Source organism: Salmo salar, chromosome 09 (genome assembly GCF_965601325.2).
Source record: "Salmo salar chromosome 09, fSalSal1, whole genome shotgun sequence".
Taxonomy (NCBI): domain Eukaryota; kingdom Metazoa; phylum Chordata; class Actinopteri; order Salmoniformes; family Salmonidae; genus Salmo; species Salmo salar.
The window spans coordinates 75,340,410-75,361,160 of NC_138299.1; the positions used below are offsets into that span (position 1 = coordinate 75,340,410).

Consider the following 20,751-nt stretch of genomic DNA (forward strand, 5'->3'; position numbering starts at 1 on the left):
CCTTGTTATAACTTTATTTGATATTCTGTGACACATTTGGTTTCCTCTTTCAATGAAAGAATCATTACATGGTTACAGAAGCTTAATCTGGGGTAAATCAGGTCATGTTAGTTAAATCAGGTTGGGGTGGCAGGTAGCCTAGTGGTTAGAGCGTTGGGCCAGTAACCGGAAGGTTGCTAGATCGAATCCCCGAGCTGACAAGGTTAAAACAAAAAAAGGTAATGTAGGCTAAATCAGGTCATGTAGGTTAAATCAGGTCAGTCATGTAGGTTAAATCATGTCAGTCATGTAAGCTAAATCAGGCCAGTCATGTAGGTTAAATCAGGCCAGTCATGTAGGTTAAATCAGGCCAGTCATGTAGGTTAAATCAGGCCAGTCATGTAGGTTAAATCAGGTCATGTAGGCTAAATCAGGCCATGTAGGTTAAATCAGGCCATGTAGGTTAAATCAGGCCATGTAGGTTAAATCAGGTCATGCTCCACAGGCAACTACAATATGTTCCCTGAAACCCCAACACCCTCCCTTCCTGAGAAAAACAGGTATTGCTCCAGTGACACCACAGTAGATTAACTTGTTGCTCCACTTTGAGTTTCTGTTTTGGGGGGGTTGACTGACTGTCACAGACATCCTGGCTGTCCCATCAAAACACTGTAATTACACACACATACACGTGAACCTTATCTGAGGTTTATAAAAAAAACGACTTTACAATCATTTGTCTTCAAAGTCAAGTTCAAGAGCTGTATGCAAGGCTAACTTCAGGATCCTTGCTTGCTCTGTCATGATTACTTATCAGGAACTTTATGAAAATAAATACACTTTAAAAGGGGTAAGATCTATGGTGATTCTTCAGGTAATAACACAAACAAAAAAATCCTACAAGTCACTGTGTACATTTGTTAAAATACTAAGTGTGATATTTTGCTAAACATATTTCAATTTAGTTAAGTCACCATTGGATCCTATATTCAGTGCCTACAGTAAGACCAAAGCATACATACCAAGGGTATATAACCAGCAATGGAATGAATTCCATTGTCTCCCTCCCAGATTGCACAAACTTTCAATAAATACCAATAGAATGACAAGGCACTTTCTGTCTATCCGTACTCATGGTTTCCAGTCAAAAAGACAATAGTGAAATACAATGTAGCTCAAGAAACAAATATTCCATCAAATAGAAAAGTAAAAAAACATCATACACAAATACATCTTTTCACATGAATTTATACTCAGGAAATCAAAACAGCCAATCCTGGCTTTTCTTTAACTTGGTTCTGAATTATTCCAAACCTCATATCAAATTGTATAAAAAACTATGAAGCATTGCTGGTAATATAAAATACCTGATGCTGCCGTTTCTAAAAGTAGCTGTACATAACAACCAAGTCCTTCTAGCACCTCTGCCAGTGCATTGTCTGGAGTTGGCATAGTTCGTTGTCAAAAACTGGCTGTATTATCAGTTCAGGCAGAGGGGAAGAAACAGAATTTCCACTCGTTGGTATGTTGTTCAGCTCCATAAGGCCAAACAGATGTAAACAGTTCATTCTCTCATCCTCCATAGAGGCATAAACTGTGGTTTATAAGGCAAAAACTGGATAAGTACAAAATAAATTGGGGGTGGATCTTAAAACTTTAAAGATTGGGATCATGTGCTATGGAGAGGTTGAGGACTTGAGTCTTTAGGTCTGCGTGAGCTTGTCCAACCATCCTCTCTTGTCTAGGCTTCATCCCCTCTGACAGATGTGCTCAGCTGCTGTCCTCTGCTTTGTTACTCTCCTGAATGTCCAGCTGGGAGCTCTCGTCTACGTTCTCCAGAGAGTCTGCCCGCTGGATGGTCAGCTCGGCCGGGTCCATCATGGGCAGGGTGCTTTGCTCTGGGTACAACCAGGGCTTCTGATCTGGAGAGTTCTGCTCTTTCCACTCTGGGTAACTCTGGCCTGCCTTGTGCACACACTTCAGAACCTGCAGGGAGAGAGGAGTGTGTCAGAGAACGAGAGCTGAGTCTCAGCCTAGTTTTTCCCCTTCACTTCATTTTTTTTACAGTTCTGCCCTGAGTCATATGCATGTACAGTCCTTCAGAAAATATTCACACCTCCCAAACCCTTGACTTTTTCCACTTGTTGTGTTACAGCCTGAATTTAAAATGGATTCAATTGAGATTGTCACTAGCCTACACACAATACCCCATAATGTAAAAGTGGAATTATGTTTTTAGAAATGTTTACAAATTAATTCAAAGTGAAAAACGGAAATGTCTTGAGTCAATAAGTATTCAATTGTTATGGAGGATGGATCAACAGCATTGTAGTTACTCCACATTACTAATGTAATTGACAGTGTGAAAAGAAGGAAACCTGTACAGAAAACAAATATTCCAAAACAGCCATCCTGTTTGCAATAAGGCACTAAAGTAAAACTGCTAAAAAACATGGCAAAGAAATTAACTTCATGCCCTGAATACAAAGTGTTATGTGTGGGGCAAATCCAACAACATATCAACTGAGTACCACTCTTAAAAAATGTCAATTTAATCCATTTTCAAATTAGACTAACACATCAACATGTGTGGGAAAAGCCAAGGGGTGTGAATACTTTCTGAAGGCACTGTACATAATGTAATGATATTACAATGAGCGTAAGTGGGGTGCAATTTAAGATGAGCAGCTAGCTGTTAATCATTAATCATCAGGTTTCCATTCAATCACAGCTATGAGCCACACACACAGTCTTGGTTTCGCACACAAAGACACACCTTGCCCTGAATAGTTTCACGCTGCACATGTTATGAAACCAGAAGAACAAGTTCTACAGGGCTGTTGAGTCATTTTCTCTTCCTGAGAGACTTAAAAAAAACAAAAAAACAGAGCTGGACTGGACCTTCCAGTGGGTTTTTGTGGTTACCATGGTGATTTAAGAGACTTGAAACCCACACTCAATATTCTTAGATGGCAAGCTTTTACTACCTAGTTCAGGACAAGAATTTTCCACCGTAACACGCACAAACACACAGAGGTATTGGCTTATTGTATAACTGTTAAAAACCAGTTATAACTCTGTCGTCAAACAGAATTTAGCTGAAGGAAGATTAGTAACAATGTTGGCTGATATTATTCATACCCTGGGAGCCAGAACCTGAGACGCTTTGTTCACCACCCACTTTGGAAGAGAACCTGAAATACAGAATAAACCAAATAATCAATATTCACAGCAACTCTTGGTACCTGTAGTGTAACATAGCCTGTATTAAATATCTTTCAATAAAGAAAAGACAACTGAAGCATAGGATCTGAAGATGGTCTGTGGACAGTGGGTCTCACCTTTGGGGTCAGCCTGTGAGAGGTAGGTAAAGGAGCAGCTATTGGGTCCTGTGGCCTTCACCAGGTAGCCAGTCAGGAGGGAGATGGCTCTCACAAGGTCCTTTTTGGGAGGATATTTCTGTGACGGAAGAAATAAGAACCAAATCAGATGAGATTCTGGGCGTATGTAGACCGATGTAACATTCAGTACCTATTAGTAACAATGTATCATTGCAATAAAAACATGATTTCTTCATCCACATTAGAACCACCTCATCGTGTTAAATATACACAAGGTGGTTCTGTTATATGACTCATCTACAGTGTCTTTCAAAATAATTCAGACCCTTTGGATTTCTTCAGATTTTATTGTGTTACAAAGTAGGATTACAATGAATTTAATTCTTTTTTTCTGGCAACAATCTACACAAGATACTCTGTAATGTCAAAGTGGAAGAACAATTTATATATTTTTGTTAAAATTCATAAAAATGTAATAAATAATATATAGTCTTTGCATAAGTTTTCAGCTCCTGAGTCCATACATGTTGGCAATAATTAGAGCTGTGAGTCTTCTTGGGTAAGTCTCTAAGAGCATTGCAGACCTGGATTGTGCAATATTTGCCCATTAATGTTTTCAAAATTCTTCATGCTCTGTCAAGATGTTAGGGATCATTGCTAGACAGCAATGTTGATGTCTTGCCATAGTATTTCAAGCAAATTTAACCCCATCAGTCCCGAGACCCCAGCAAAATTCAGCTTTTCATTTTTTCTGACTTTTCATTTTATTTTCAGGACAACCAGGTTTATCTGCATGTCCAGCCCTTATATTTAGCTTCACATTGAAGTGTTTTACCATTTTATTTTCAGGACAACCAGGTCTACAGGTAGAACATAAAACTATTTGACATGAACAGTTGCATTCAAAAAAGGTTCTGCAAAAGCAAAAATTTGATAAAAATAAATGTATGTGAATGTTGTAAGTACAGAAATTGTTTGCTCAGTGGGAAATGAATATCCAACTAGTCAGTGACAACTGTGCTGAGTTTGTGACAGCAACTATGTGAGTTTATTACAGTAGTGTAGACGCTATGTCCTGGGATTTCCTATGATCTTCTATGTAGAAGAACCCCTTAGCTTCTAACGACTTGTGTAGCTTGTGAGGGTCATAGAGCAAAACATGCGTGTTCGTGAGTCTCAGCTTTTCAGAAATACTGTAGCTTTAATACTTTGTAGCTCAAACCATTCTGACTCTACAGACGTTTTTTCTAAAAAAGACCCAGCCCCGGCCCCCTTCGAGATCCGCCCTTGTAGGCTTTGCATTTAGGCCAAAAAGTGTATTTCTTTGCCATGTTTTTTTTCTTCAGTATTACTTAAGTGCCTTGTTGCATACAAGATGCATGTTTTGGAATATTTAGCATATTTGTGTTCTTTTCACTCTGTCATTTAGGTCATTATTGTGGAGTCACTACAATGCTGTTGATCCATCCTCAGTTTTCTCCCATCACGGCCATTGAACTCTGTAGCTGTTTAAAATCCCCAATGGCCTCATGGTAACATCCCTGAGCAGTTTCCTTCCTGTGCTGCAGCTCAGTTCAGAAGGACGACTGTATCTTTGTTGTGTCTGGGTGGTTTAATACATCATCCACAGCATAATTATTAACCACATCATGCTTAAAGAGATATTCAATGTTTGATTTGCTATTGTTACCCATCTACCAATCACTGCCCTTCTTAATGATGCTTTTGAAAAGCTCCCTGGTCTTTGTACTTGAATCTGTGCTCGAAATTCAATACTTGACTGAGGGACCTTACAGATGTTGTATTTATGGGGGACAGAGGAATGCTTAATCATTTAAAAACCACGTCAACCCTATTATTTCACAGAGTGAGTCCATGTAACTGTTTATGTGATATGTTAAGCCAAATTTGGCTCCTGAACCAATTTAGGCTTGCCTAAACAAAGAGGCTGAATACTTATGCAATGACTATATTCTAGTCTTTTCTTTCTCAAATGTTTCTTAAACTTTGACATTAAAGTATTTTATGTGTATTGTCAACAACAACAAAAAAGACAATTAAATCCATTTGAATCCCACTTTGTAACACAATAAAATGTGAAGAAATCCAAGGGGTCTGAATACTTTTTCAAGGGCCTGTATGAGGACTGAACTATAGGAATGGTAGAGTGGAGACAGACAGCTGTATGTACTGGATGGTTGCTAAGAGCCAGAGAGTCTACAGACCGAGGAGGTGAAAGTGCATGGCATACGTACCAGGTGTTTGACTGAGTAGTTAACGATCACGTACTCGTCGTCCGTCACCTGCCACGAACGCAGCGTCACCACATCTCTGTTCATCAGTGGCTTTGGACATAGCCCTGAAAACCAAAATGGACAACAACAAATGAAAAACTACTTGAGGAGAGCTTTCCTACAAACACCCCCGTCATGGTAACCAAAGATTCCGAAGACCTACAATGGCAGCAACTGCACTCTCATGTTGACTACAAATACACTCTAAAAGCAGCTCCCTCATGCCTTATCTGAACTCCTGAGGGCAGAATAAGAAGTACACTACAACTGCTGATGGAACCAATGCAATATAGTGTAATGGATGTCAGTGAGAGAGGAGGCAATGGAAACAGAGACGCAGTGGAGGGGCACCATGGAGAAATGGGTTCCTCAAAGCAATGGGACAGTGGAAGGAATGTAAATAAAATACTTTACACCAGATTTACTGCACATTTTCACCTGTGGTCATCTTTGAACCACAAACGTTTAGTAAATTTGACCCGTCAGGTTTTTGCACTGTAAAGAAAGAGACAACAACAGAGGAATGTGGAATAGCACTTTTAACTCAAGCAAATAAGAGGCACGCACATGAGTAGTAGCCCACATCAGCGTTAGGGGAGAGACGGGCAATGTCAAAGCTCTCCAACATGGTGGGGTCCCACTTTTTGCGATACAGGCCATCATGAAGGACGTCGTACATGGTGGCGGCTGACACATCTTTTATGGTCATTCTGCACTGAAATCCAAACAGCAAAAGAGAGCATTGAAGAAAATTGATTATTGAAGTAATACAATAAATTAAGTCCATCTCAAGATCAGGTCTTATCTGTTGAGTACTCACTACAATAAAACATGACACCAGATAAACCAATGGTCATGGAAAACCGGAAACCCCTAGGTGTTCTTGTAACAATGCCGCTACACAAAAACAAAAGGGTTGTGGTGGAAATGTGTAACAGAAAACCTGTGTTACGCTGTCTCCAAGGGACATTGAAATGTCAAAAGACTACTTAGCGCAGGGCTCTTCAACCCTGTTTCTGGAAAGCTACCCTCCTGAAAGGTTTTCGCTCCAACCCCAGCTGTAACTAACCGTATTCAGCTCATCAACCGGCTAATTATTAGAATCAGGTGCGCTAGATTAGGGTTGGATCAAAAACCTACAAGACGGCAGGAACAGGGGTGGAAAGCCCCGATAGAGATACATTGGAAAAAGTCAGGCAAAGGACAGGAATGGGTAAAAGTTAGTCTTTTAATGCAATGTCTATTGCTCTATTCAGACTATGGGATTCATAATAGAAAACAGGATATGCCCCTATTTTGTTAATATAGTTGACTATATATAGTTGACTGGAACGAATTGCAAAAATCACTGAAGTTGGAGACTTATATCTCCCCCACTAACTTTAAGCGTCAGCTGTCAGAGCAGCTTACCGATCGCTGCAGCTGTCACAGCCCATCTGTAAATAGCCCATCCAACCAACTACCTACCTCATCCCCATATTTGTTTTTCTACTCTTTTGCACACCAGTATTTCTACTTGCACATCCTCATCTGCACATATATCACTCCAGTGTAAATTGCTAAATTGTAATTACTTCGCCACTATCGGCCTATTTATTGCCTTACCTCCTTACTTCATTTGCACACACTGTATACAGATTTTTCTATTGTGTTATTGACTGTACACTTGTTTATTCCATGTGTAACTCTGTGTTGCTGTTTTTGTCACACTGCTTTGCTTTATCTTGGCCAGGTCGCAGTTGTAAATGAGAACTTGTTCTCAACTGGCCTACCTGGTTAAATAAAGGTGAAAATAATATATATATATATATATATATATATATATATATATATATATATATATATATATATATATATATATATATAAATAAAACATATTTTGGTCAAACAACTCAACTGATCCATGACCATATACTGTTTAGTGTTACAGTGCAAAAACATTAGGCTACACTACTGTGTATCAAATCGACAGATAAGTCAAGCCAAAGTGTCCTCACCTTTATCTTGTGAACTTTAGGGATGTTTTTGTTTCCTTGAGGGGATGATGCTACAGGGGCCACCTCGACCCAAACCTCCATTCCGTTCTTGTCATATTTACTGTACCAGTTGTCCGTTGACAAGGCTTGTCTTCTGAAGTCTGCGAAGACTGCCTCGTCTGGTATAATTCCCGAAAGAATTCGAGACATAATAACGTTCTGAATGAACGGGGAAAATGGTAGCTACTTAACAAGCAGTAAAGCAAGTGCGAAAGGCAACGCTAGTAAAGTCACTGAATTAATGTTGTGTATCCAGTCGGATCCTCCTGCCTCCAAAATGTTATTCTATTATGACAGTGAGATCAATCCCGATATACTCACTATTTATCATATCAAGTTAGACTGGATTTTTGTGTTGGATTCCTGACCCACCCAGCTTCCAGCCGAAAGTAATGCAGAAAAACTCTTCACGTCACTGCTTCCGGAATTCACACAGGTATCCTACTGGAATCTTTTCTGGTCTACACAGTGCACACCTAGGTTTGGAATGAGAACAACTACTCCTAGCTTGTTTTAGCTCAACTTGGCTGACATTGGGAATGATGGTATCCCTAGATTTAATTCGTACATAAAGTCCAGGGCCCGGTTTCCCAAAAGCATATTAAGGCTACGTCAATCGTTATAACCTTGGTAGGAGCATCGTTAAATCTCCGAGCTGTTTCCCAAAACCATCGTTACTAAAGTGGTTCTTGAAAACGCTCGTACCCAAGTACGTCGTTAGATGCTTTTTTGCCCTTCCGTGACACTTCATACACAGATTTCCGCAAAACATATAATCAAGATGTTTATGTCTTTTGTACTGACAACTTCAGAAGGAACGTGACAACTACAATGTTGCCAATTTCTTTGCATAACAAGGGAAGGATATAAATACGCTTCAAATGAAAACCGAGATTACTGTATTAAAATATAAATAGGCCATAGTTTAGGCTACATAGACCTATATATTTCAATGATATTTAAATCAGACATGTTAATTCAATTAAGTTTTATTTAGCTATTTGTACACTACTGTCAAATTTTCGCTTCGATTTATTATTCATAATGTGTAACGTGCGCAATGTGACAAATCTTGATTTTGGTAATTAATTATTGCTGGGTATTAGAATAAGCCACCTCAATAGTTGTAGCCATAGGTGATATCTCGAAATAATTATAACGTTCAGGTGAAAACGAAAACGGAGAACGCTGATCCTATCAGTCATAAACAGTGTATGCTTGGCCAATAAGTCACTCTCAAAGTCTAAATACTCTATATTGTAAATGCACAATATCTTATGCAAAAATAAAATGTCCTCCTGGCACAGAAACGGTCACATTGTTGGTTGCAATTATCACTAATGCATTGTGGATTACATGACAAGGCCCATACATCTACGACAAAAGGCAACATTCCATTCATTAGGGCCAATAACCTTTGACCTGTAATACTATATTACATGGATAAAAAAGAAAGAGGTAAAATAAGATATTTTAAAGACCACACTGACAAATAACAAATCTGACATTCTTCATTTTGTAGGAACGAAGTTAAAAATGAAAATGTCTAAAGTAATGTGTATGCAAAGGTAGGCTTATCCTAATAATAATAATATTCATAAAAATAATTAGCAAGAAGCTTGGAACAATTTTGGTGAAATACCTTTACTTCGTGTGATACACTTTAACTATCCTTTTTTTTTTTTTTACAGCAGAGTAATACTAACAGTACATTATTATTCACAAAAACGTTGCTAAACACTAGTAGACATTTCAACTGGACAGACACTTCAGAAAAGCAGAGCTGAGTATTCAGTCAGCGACAGGTAATATAATTAACTATTAAGCTAAAGGTTGTTCGATGTAATTAAATACGTATCTACATTTGTTTAAACATTTTAAAATGTTTACATTTTCAAACAATCTACAGCTATTGGTGTGTGGTGGTGAGGATGGGACATTTTTGACTGTGGTTATTTGGTTTGTGTGTATGCCACTGTGTGTACGTGTTAAAGGACAGGGGTGGAGTGATGCCTTTTCTGTACCTAAACCAATCCACTGACTATACACACTGCAGGGAGTCAACATCATCAGTGTGACCGTGGTGACTTGAGACGAAACAACCAGGCCTGGCTTTTGCTTTGAAATTCAGCATCCACGCAGAGACACGGAAATAAATAAAACACTAACTTCCACGTGCGTGCCAGCAACTGTAATTTTGCCTAGTATACAATGCGATTTTACGGTTGCTTGTGTTAAATAAATTTAAAAAACAGTCATACACAGACAATAGCAATAAAAATGATCTTCACTGCACTTGTTTTTTTTACAGCAAGGGTGTTAGGAAGCGTTAGTTGATCATCAGATACAGCTAACTGCTCTACAAAACAACTACCGAAGCCAGAGGCCCATCAGCAGGCCTCTCGATCTTCACAATATCGGGACTCGATTCAGTACACAACGTTGGTGAACAAACAAGCAAGGCATCTGTGTTCTTAACTGTCTATAAATCCTGCATGATGAGCACGCTGTTCCTGCAAGTGTAATGAAAACAAGACAATATATATCAATTGGGGGTTGAGTAGGAGACTTCGTATGGGCAAAGTGACATGTTTCCATTTAGTGTGTAAAAGGGTTGACACCTGCTCACGCCATAGCCCCACACATGGACTTTAAACACCTTCTCTCCTCAGACACAAGGAGATGTTAGTATGCGTGTAGATAACTGAGGAAAGTTCCTCTGACAGAGCGGCTATAGTTTCAAAGTGTACATCAGTAGATTTAAGTTAGTATTTTCCAGTACAATGAATTGGGATGATGTCCCTTTTCTAAAAATGCATACCCTTGTTTCCTATCGGGTTGGCTACACGTACTTTCTGAAGCATCCACCTGGAAAACCTGCCGCCATTTAAATCTTCAGTCGACTAACTACAGTCATCCTAAATGAAGTTATTTGGCTGTTCTTGCCCTTAAAAATGTCCCTTATTCATTAGGCTTAAATTAATAGATTTGAGCCAACAATGATTCAAAATAATGTTCATCAAGTTGAGGGGAATCTTTCTGCAACGAAGTACTTAAAATAAAATCATGGGAATCAGTAACAGACACTTTGTTGATCACTATATAGAATACTGTAGCTGACCCACTCCAGACTCTCCATTGGAAATAAAAGCAAAGAAGCAAAAGGGACTGAGACCTTTCATAGTCACTTAAATAATCTCAAACAATATCACTTTACAACAATGACATGTGTGATGGCACTGATGCTCCAAAAAGTGCAATAACCCAGGAGCAGTTAGTTATGTCAGTCTGCAATCCTAGATAATGCCATGCAGTTGGATGACAATCTGATCATAGTCAGCATTTAACCTATTCTGTGTTTGACAGTTTTACCTTTAATATTATCTTTAGATGATCTGTTTAAATGCAGAGTAATAGCACATCCACAGTTACTCTGAAAAAAATCACTCAGTCGAAAGAGCAGCCAATGGCAGTGAGCCATGGGTGGGGAGAGTGGCCACTGAGAGACAAGCTGTTGGTGGGGAAGAGGCAGGTCAGGTGGGGGTTTAGGTGTTTACTAGCAGGAGCAGCTGCTCTCCGTCACAGCCATCTCCGGCGGCTTCTCCAGTTTGATATCGATCACTGAGAGAGGAGGTGCTTAAGGAATATTCTCCATTAGTCATTTCATGCATCATAAACATTTTGGGGGAATTTGAAGAATATTATGCAAGTTTAACTCAATTAAAACCATAAGCAACAGATAACATTACAACAGACACTGAAGCATTTCTGGAGTGTTGATTACATGTTGAGCTCAAACACGCTCCAAACTATTCTGCCTCGGGGATAACCCTTTTGTGAAAAGATACTGTCCTCTTTGCTCTTCTCTGGTGTGCTATCCATCCCAGGTAGGGCTGCGGCAACACGGCGAAACAGCTGAGGAATCACAAGAAAGGAATCAGTGTTGCAAAACATCCGTACCACACAGTGCATCAATAATGTTAATGTTGACCACATAACAGTGACGGCCTAGATGGTAAGTCAATATTTATAAGAGCCAATTTAATGTAAAAAATATATATATATACACAGTATATTTGTACATGGGGCTACACACATCTGACAAAACTCATCCTGATATTTATTACACATTCATCTTGGAAGATGTCTCAATAACACGTTAAGAGCTGTTAACTTGCATCAAAAATGTTCATGCGATTATTTAGATTCTATGCCCATTCAATAGGCCTGTTGATGGCTCCATGCCAAACAGTGAGAAACACAAGCAGACATTTTGAGGAACGAGGCAAAATAAGAGAAAAACCCAACATGGAGCCAGACAGTGCAGTACAATTGATGCCGAAGCGTTCTAAAGCAATGGACATGAACAACAACAACACCTGAGCACTGAGGTGAATCACAATGCAGAGAGGACAAGGAGGACAGGCCACGAGGATTCAAGTGAAAAGAGAAGGGAAAACGAGAAGTTGTGAAAGTAGTCTAGGAGGGAAGACTGGGCTGGACTATCCTGAGTGAACAGAAGCTCTACCTGTTTGACATTGTAGCCAGTCTTTGCGCTGGTTTCAATGAACATGACATTCAGTTCCTTAGCTCTCTGCTCGCCCTCCTCCGTGGTGATCTGTCTGCTCAGGCCACAGCCGAGATGGAGGGATAGACAGACATGAAAGAGGACAGGCCGAGAGGGAAAGGGGGAGATGGAGAGAAAACGGAGAGCTCAGAATTTTTGGTTAGAAAGAGAGAGGGTTAGTTCGGTCATGCCTCTGAGAGACAAACGGATAGGAGAGGGAGAAGCTTTGCTGAGAAAAGATGAAACAGCTTGACACGCAATAAAGGGAATCCAAAGTCACTTGGTCCACATTAAACATCTAATCCATGTAGTACATGACAAATGACTCTTCCTAAGGGGGGAAGCATAATGAGCAGTTCTGGAGGCTGTTTGTACACCTGCTGGTGGTAACTGGACACCCACCTGTTTGACGTTATAGCCAGCCTTGGCACTGGTCTCTATGTACATCACATTGAGTTCACGAGCTTTCCTTTCTGCAGTCTCTACAGACACTTGTCTGCCATGGTCCCAGGGGGAGGGACAGGAGGGGAGGGTGGTGTCAGGGGGTTGGGAGTGGACACCAAATCAAAGTGACATGGGGAGACACCGGGGAGAGGGAACAAAAAAATGTTGATAAAACCAAAATTTGACAAAAAAAAAAAGGTTTAACCAAATAGTAAGCAGGGTGAACATGGAGTAAAGTTCAATAGATCAAAAACTGAAAACACTTAAATGAATGTTATGCCCAATATACTCATATCTAAATAAGATGGGATGCCAAATACAGTCGAGGGAGGAGGAACCAGGTTTTGAGACAAAGTGTTCACACATACAACAGTTGTCAAATAGGTCAATATCCAGTTCAGGGACCACATTGCCATTTACCACCCCAGCAACTGCTCTCCACAAAGACACACCATGTACCTTTTATCAGCCAGGTCTGTTTTGTTTCCCACAAGCATGATAATGACATCACTTCCTCTCTCTGTTCTGACATCATCAATCCACTTTGAGGTTTGTTGGAATGAATTGAGGTCTGAGGGGAAGAACAGTAGCAATTCAGAATGCATACAGAGTGAGCATGATCACTTTAAATATCTTATGAGGTTTGAACTCCGAGTGAAGGGGATATGAACACATTAGATACATTTGCAAATCAGAACAGTCATTGCTCATCATTGAAAGTACAGTTGATTTCAGCGGAGGAGTGAACGCCCAGTAGCCAGGTGTTAGTAAGCAAAAGTAAACGGTAAGTTAAGTTTAAGCACATAGAGGAATAGTAGTACCCACACCACTGTTAATACAAGGGAAAACTCCCTAACCTCCATGAAGTTGCATCATTAAAGTCCCTACATGGCGACACTAAATGCCTCCAATAATAGCAACACTACTCATACATTAGAAGCTGTTGAGGTTTGCTACTGTGTTGACAGCATCCTTCCCAATGTAATGTCCCAGTTGACCCTGCCCCCCCCCCCCCCCTTACAGTGATGAGAGCAGAGCTCTAACTCACTGGTGATGTCATAAACCACCACAGCGATGGTGGAGTCACGGATGTAGCTGGGAATGAGACTACGGAAACGCTCCTGTCCAGCAGTGTCCCAGAGCTGGAGTCGGACCTGGGGAGTGGGACGGAGGAGAAGGAAACGGGACAGACGGAAAGGGAAAATGGAAAAGAGGAACGACATAAAATAGTTGCAAGAGAACATCAAGGCAGCAGAGGCGAAAATGCTCATGCATCCTGGAATAGGAAAAAGCTTTCCCATGTAGCTAGCAGATGACCTGTTCCCAATGTTGACGCTTTTTAGTTACCTAGTACAGATGGCAAATGTTCCAAATCAATGCTTTTGTAGCAAGGAAAGCATTTCCCCCATTCCTTAGACAAGCCCCTTTAGGGACAACATTTCCACAAGCACAATCACCACTGGATGTACTGAAAGGTCTACCACTCCACTCCTATTTGGAACCATTGCACCAACAATGTCATTTATAATATCTACTGACTTTAGGGTTGCACAAAATTCTCAGACAATGGAAGCCCTGAAGCACCAGGAGGCTATTTTCTGATCTGATTACTCACTGACCGCAAGTCGGGTTCAACTCATTACTACAGTCCAGTGACGTTGCCAAGCTGCAGAAATGCTGTTTGCCCTGTTCTCCCCTTCCGTCCACTGAGGGAAAGGCAGGGAGGTGATACCTACTTGCTATGTCATAAACCACCACAGCAGCGGCTGAGTCTCTGATGTAGCTGGGGATGAGACTGCGGAACCGCTCCTGCCCGGCCGTATCCCACAGCTGGAGCCGAATCTGTGGCCAACCACACAAACCGAGGAGCGGACACAATTCGAAACCCAGCCATGGGGATGGAGGGGAGGGGTGGACAGAGACAAAAACGTATGATGATGGAACTAAAAACAGAATCATGGCAGGAAAGAAAACATGGGCTAAATGAAAACTGATAATGAAACTGCAACTCATAGTGCATCTACGTCCATGCTTTAAACAAGCAGTCTAGTCAGGATTAGATAAAAAGGAGACTACCTAAGCCCCTTTTTGACAGTGGCTTGGAGGGGGATATACAATGATTACATATGGGCACAAACTCAAGGGACATGTGAAATGGTTTCAAGTGATGCAGATTATATAGAAGTCAAGTGGTACTGACCGTACGATCTTCCAGATACATCGTTTTCGATAAAAAGTCTATGCCAATTGTTGCCTGCAAGACAAAAAAACATTCTCCTCAGATATCACTGACAAACTGCATGTCTGTACTACATTCAACAATATGCCAAAGAAAAGTATGGCCTTGTGTCCTTGTTTCCCCCCCCCCCAGTTTTGTAGCAGATTGTATGCGAGCTATAGTCAGGTTACAAAAAAATAGAACATGGCTCTCATAGGCAGACATTTCCACCAAGCAAAACAACCCAAAGCTCAGAGTGGTGTGGATGCCAACGAATGTTACCCTTTTTTTCTCTCTCTCTGAGGACCTGAGCCCTAGGACCATGCCTCAGGACTACCTGGCCTGATGAATCCTTGCTGTCCCCAGTCCACCTGGTGGTGCTGCTGCTCCAGTTTCAACTGTTCTGCCTGCAGCTATGGAACCATTACCTGTTCACCGGACATGCTACCTTGTCCCAGACCTGCTGTTTTAAACTCTAGAGACAGCAGGTGCAGTAGAGATACTCTGAATGATCGGCTATGAAAAGCCAACTGACATTTAGTCCTGAGGTGCTGACCTGTTGCACCCTCTACAACCACTGTGATTATTATCTGACCCTGCTGGTCATCTATGAACATCATGGCCATGTTCTGTTATAATCTCCACCCGGCACAGCCAGAAGAGGACTGGCCACCCCTCATAGCCTGGTTCCTCTCTAGGTTTCTGCCTTTCTAAGGAGTTTTTCCTAGCCACTGTGCTTCTACACCTGCATTGCTTGCTGTTTGGGGTTTTAAGCTGGGTTTCTGTACAACACTGTGCCACTGGGTTTCTGTACAACAGCTGATGTAAGAAGGGCTTTATAAATACATTTGATTGAAATTTGATTGATATGTTAGTTGGGGCGGCAGCGTAGCCTAGTGGTTAAAGCGTTGGACTAGTAACTGAATGGTTGCAAGTTCAAATCCCCGAGCTGACAAGGTACAAATCTGTCTTTCTGCCCACTGTTCCTATAAATAAACATGCAATGAATTACCAGTACTGTACTTGAAATAAGATAATATACCTGATAGGTGTTGTCAAAGCTGTCATACATAAACCTGGTGATAAGCGATGTCTTTCCCACTGTAAAGACAGAACATTGCGTTTACATTGACATTTTCTAAATTCTGCATGATCCTCTACAACTGTAATTCGTGAGGAAAAGAAATAAAACCTACCTTTATAAAAAAAACATTTAGCTATTTAAAACAATACTGACAGTGATAATATATGTTATTATATTGTTTATTTCCATGATAAATCGAAAAACTAGGTTCTGGAGTACTGACCCACGCTGAGCTGGCAAAGGGTGGAGCCACGAATGGAGGCGATAACTAGCTAACGTTAGCTAGCTAAAATGGCCCAGAAAATCGATACACCGTTTTGGGGCTATACAAATCTGAATTAATATTTGAGGAAATAATATAGCATATGTCTGGTTTATTTCTCTGAATGTTGACGTTTGTCACGGGAAATGGCCAAGGTTGAATAAACGGCTCAGTGAATTAGCAAGCTAGCTAGCTCAACTGGCTCCCCTCTGACAGACGTGGCTTAGCAAACTGACTCCACCCACACAAGCTGAAGTTAGATACCAAGTAAACAGAAAAACATTCACATCAAATGGAAAGAATGTAACTTGAACTCGTGAATGACACCGACAGTTCAGTATCTTAACGTTAGTTAGTTAAGGGATTTGCATGACCAGATATATTACCAAGCTAACGTTAGCTAGTACTTAAATTAGCTAGCTAGCTTTATCCTCCAACATCTTTGGCAGCATGATCTCAAGCAACCAATTTTTGCTGATTCAATGGGATAACGCTAGCTAGTAAGCAAGTTCCCTTGGCTAAAATATAGCTAACTAACATAAGGCGTCGTTTAGCATAATCTTTCTGTTTCGGCCTGGCTAGCTAACGTCAGCTAGCGGTACTCTCACCAAAACAAATACTTACATGCTCTGCTGAAAAGACCTCCACTTACCACTTTGTTCGCCTAAGAATACGAGCTTGAATTTCCGCAGGGGGTTGCCAAACTCTCCACCGCCGGTCGTGGTCGACATCTTTATTAAACGATAAATAACAGCTAGCTATATTGCCAATGTCCTATGCTGTCTCGACTGGAAAGAGACACAGGGTATCGATAGCCTAGCTTTTGTTGCGTTCTGTGTGTATGCTAGCTCTGTATGTGAAATTGTGACGCGCGAGCTAGCACCCCCTGACGGACAGACTAGGAGTACCAAAAAGTGCAGGGTTACGTTCCAAACACTTAAAAGACACACCCTTTTCCCTCAGCCCTCAAATTAAGTGGACACTTCTGATGACGTTTCATGACGTCGGACGAGTTGACACTTGCAGGGCAACGGGCGAGGGAAGAACTAACTAATTTCAAATGGATCTCTCTTGCCTGGAAATGTGTCACTCGTTCATCCCATGGTTGTGTTTTCAGTCATCATGGAAGTGTTGTGTGCCTTATATGCGCTACAGTCAATTATGATTGCATTTCATATCTTGGCTAAAAGAGAGCTCACAAAATGAGTTAATGTCATTTTTGCTATATTAAATACATGCTTAATCATGTGGACAAGTATCCTTCCTCTATTGTACTGTGTTTTGGAGAAAATGGGGGTCATGTTAGCAGTAACTGCATAAAGTTACTGTGAAACCAAGTTAAATACAAGCCATTTTTCTCATTTCCACGCTATGAGCAGTTACTGCCTTTTTGCTTGGTAGGGCAGCACAGTCCCTGTGCCCAAGAACAACAGTGGTAGGCCTGATAACCGACAACGATGAGACAGCCTATAGGGAGGAAGTCAGAGACCTGGCCGTGTGGTGCCAGGACAACAACCACTCCCTCAACGTGATCAAGACAAAGGAGATGATTGTGGACAACAGGAAAAGGAGTGCCGAGCACGCCCCATTCTCATTGACAGGGCTGTAGTGGAGTAGGTAGAGAGCTTCAAGTTCCTTGGTGTCCACATCACCAACAAACTATCATGGTCTAAATACACTAAGACAGTCGTGAAGAGGTCACGACAAAACCTATTCCCCCTCAAGAGACTGAAAAGATTCGGCATGGGTCCTCAGATCCTCAAAAGGTTCTACAGCTGCACCATAGAGAGCATGCTGACTGGTTGCATCACTGCCTGGTATGGCAACTGCTCGGCCTCCGACCGCAAGCCACTACAGAGGGTAGTGCGTACGGCCATGTACATCACTGGTGCCAAGCTTCCTGCCATCCAGGACCTCTATACCAGGCGGTGTCAGAGGAAGACTCCATCCACCCTAGTCATAGACTGTTCTCCAAAAGGCTTCTTAACAGCTTCTACCCCGAAGCCATAAGACTCCTGAACACCTAATCGAAGGGCTACCCAGACCCCGCTTTTACGCTGCTGCTACTCTCTGTTTATTATCTGTGCATAGTCACTTTAACTCTACGTACATGTACATATTACCTCAATTATCTCAATTAACCGGTGCCCCTGCACATTGACTCTGTACCGGTACCCCCTGTATATAGCTTCGCTATTGTTATTTTACTGCTGCTGTTTAATTATTTGTAACTTTTATTTTCAATTTTTTACTTAACACTTATTTTTTCTTCACTTCTTAAAGCATTGTTGGTTAAGGGCTTGTAAGTAAGGATTTCACTGTAAGTTCTACACCTGTTGTATTCGGCGCATGTGACAAACACCATTTGATTTGATTTGATTTGATCCGCAGACATCGAATGTTAGCCATCCTACTATATCAGGTAAATGGAAAAGGACAATGTATAAGAGTGATGTCAGGGAAAGATATGTGCGCAAGTTGATGTTTCCAAAAGCTAACCAAACAAAAACATCATTACTTTTATATACGTGTTTGAGTCGTCATGTGCATTAGTAGCACAATTTTACATTCATTTTTACTTACATTTGTATGGTGACTTCTCCATATTAACGTTGGTTTTAAGTTTTGGCTAACTTTTCTTAGCGGATGTACAATCATCGCGAATTGAATTATGGGGAGTTTCAGGCCTGGAGTGAACATAATTGTACACTCGCAAACTCGATCAAAAACTAGAGCTGAGCGGCTTACGTTGCCAACTTCCCTTGCTTGCCTAATCATTTGGACCAACAAAAAAAATGGCCGCGGGGATTCCCCCAAGGGCATAAGTGGAGGAGTGTGTGTCTTTTATGAGTTTGAAACGCAGCCCAATGGACAAGTCTTCTTATTTGATAAGGTTTAATGGCGGTTGGCATCCGATAAACTTTGCATTACCGCCACCTACTAGACTGGAGTATCACCTTATACTTTGCTTAAAAAAAATATTTAGGAAAATCAACAAATCCCATATCATCTAACCCTACACTCACAAAATAAAACACCACCCTAGTCCACTATTTAAATATATCTAGTCCTACATCAGGCCAACAGCCAACAGGCACCACCACTCAACACACCCTGTAACTCATCTGACGTCAAGTCTCGTACACCCAAATATCTCTGCAGCTGCCACTACAACCTCAATTTCCAGAGACTTACTTTCTGTCCCTGCAATACAGTTGACAACCATTGCTGTAAACGCAAAAAATCCAATCTTACTGAAGCATATATCACTTGTTGGCCTATCACTCTGGACTGGTACAGATCTACTACTCACACCACTTCTCTCAGGATCCCTCCCCTTGAGCCATCTTCCTATATTTTCTTCACTGACTCAGCATATGGCAACTTCTGCACTACTATAACCCTGGAAACCTCAACCTGCCTCTCTCACACGGGACATTTGTGATCCCCAGCCCCATGGGCACCATTACAATTAGCACATACCAGTACTTTACCCAATGCTACCCATTCCTTTGTCTCATGCCCTTCTGCACACTTCTCACACCTAGAAACATCCCTCCTACACACTGCTGCCACATGCCCATAAGATTGACACCTGTAACAACATAATGTTTTCGGCACAAAAGCTTGTATGGGATAACTTATATATCCTAACATCACTTTGTCAAGCAAAGACTCAACATCAAAACTTAAAAGGACAGACAATGACTCGTGCCACCCTGTCTACGTCTCACCAAACAACGAGCATCACAAACACTGGGTACATTTACCGCTATCCCAGTAATCACTCCTTTCAATGGCACCCTTTTCTTGAGAGCAAAACAATTCACATCTCTTGTCCCCATTCGTTTAACGCGGAGTGCCTGCTCCCTCTAGCCAGCAGAAACACAAACAATTATCACAAGAGCACTTTTGGTTACTTTGACTGATTCCACAGCATCCAACTCTTGTTTTCACCCACCCTGAAATCACAAATGGATCAGCCAAAAGGCAGGGCTCCACTTTTTCCAAAAATGTCATTTCTACCATCACAGACTCCTCTTTATCCTGACCCTCGGTGCAAGCAACAATGGACAAGTGATGGTGCTACAATTTGCTTTGTTGCAAGTTATATCTTATGTTGTAAAATGTAACACATAGCTAATGGTTTAAATGTTCTGAATTATTCATCTGTGGGCCTATGTGACTGCATTATCCATTGTCCATGTGTGACACGCTAGGAACCATAGTTTTGGTCCACGTTTCCCAGGGGCCTAATTAGTGTGAAAGATATAAAATCACCGCGTTCCGGTTTGTGCTTGTGCTTGTCATTTGTTTCAGACCCATTTGAAACCCCATGCTGTCGTGATAATTGTTTGGGGGGTATGGTTGATTGTGTTCAGACATTGTTTGTTTGAGGTTGACAAAATGCAAGAGTTTATTGCATTGGAAGACTTCTGCAATTGGCCCAGCATCCTTTGTTGGTTGCAGATTGTCATGTGTTTGGAATGGCTTTGATGGCTGTGGGGAATTGCTTATCGTAATCA

General features: G+C 41.2%; 2 protein-coding genes across 5 annotated transcripts; both read right to left on the reverse strand.

The window, feature by feature from the left end:
• LOC106611740 (START domain-containing protein 10) lies at positions 1 to 8,052 on the reverse strand. The gene is made up of 6 exons (XM_014212265.3): positions 7,612 to 8,052; positions 6,182 to 6,329; positions 5,576 to 5,679; positions 3,321 to 3,438; positions 3,121 to 3,173; positions 1 to 1,965 (listed from the first exon to the last, which is right to left on the reverse strand). Exons 1-6 carry the CDS (start codon positions 7,798 to 7,800, stop codon positions 1,750 to 1,752), a joined length of 828 nt encoding a protein of 275 aa, XP_014067740.1. The 5' UTR covers positions 7,801 to 8,052; the 3' UTR covers positions 1 to 1,749.
• Positions 8,053 to 9,275: 1,223 nt separating this feature from the next.
• rab6c (Ras-related protein Rab-6C) lies at positions 9,276 to 17,158 on the reverse strand. 4 transcript variants are annotated; one of them, XM_014212148.3, is made up of 8 exons: positions 16,878 to 17,158; positions 15,922 to 15,980; positions 14,862 to 14,915; positions 13,710 to 13,815; positions 13,121 to 13,232; positions 12,620 to 12,713; positions 11,499 to 11,565; positions 9,276 to 11,271 (listed from the first exon to the last, which is right to left on the reverse strand). In XM_014212148.3, exons 1-8 carry the CDS (start codon positions 16,954 to 16,956, stop codon positions 11,207 to 11,209), a joined length of 636 nt encoding a protein of 211 aa, XP_014067623.1. In that variant the 5' UTR covers positions 16,957 to 17,158; the 3' UTR covers positions 9,276 to 11,206.
• Between the last annotated feature and the right edge of the window lie 3,593 nt (positions 17,159 to 20,751).

Coding starts and splice junctions, on each gene's coding strand:
- LOC106611740 (XM_014212265.3), bottom strand. CDS start 7,800: ATGTCTCGAATTCTTTCGGGAATTATACCAGACGAGGCAGTCTTCGCA. Junction 6,330..7,611: donor CTAAAGTTCACAAGATAAAG/GTGAGGACACTT, acceptor TTTGGATTTCAG/TGCAGAATGACCATAAAAGA. Junction 3,174..3,320: donor CTCACAGGCTGACCCCAAAG/GTGAGACCCACT, acceptor TCTGTATTTCAG/GTTCTCTTCCAAAGTGGGTG.
- rab6c (XM_014212148.3), bottom strand. CDS start 16,956: ATGTCGACCACGACCGGCGGTGGAGAGTTTGGCAACCCCCTGCGGAAA. Junction 15,981..16,877: donor ATTCTTAGGCGAACAAAGTG/GTAAGTGGAGGT, acceptor CTGTCTTTACAG/TGGGAAAGACATCGCTTATC. Junction 14,916..15,921: donor GCTTTGACAACACCTATCAG/GTATATTATCTT, acceptor TTTGTCTTGCAG/GCAACAATTGGCATAGACTT.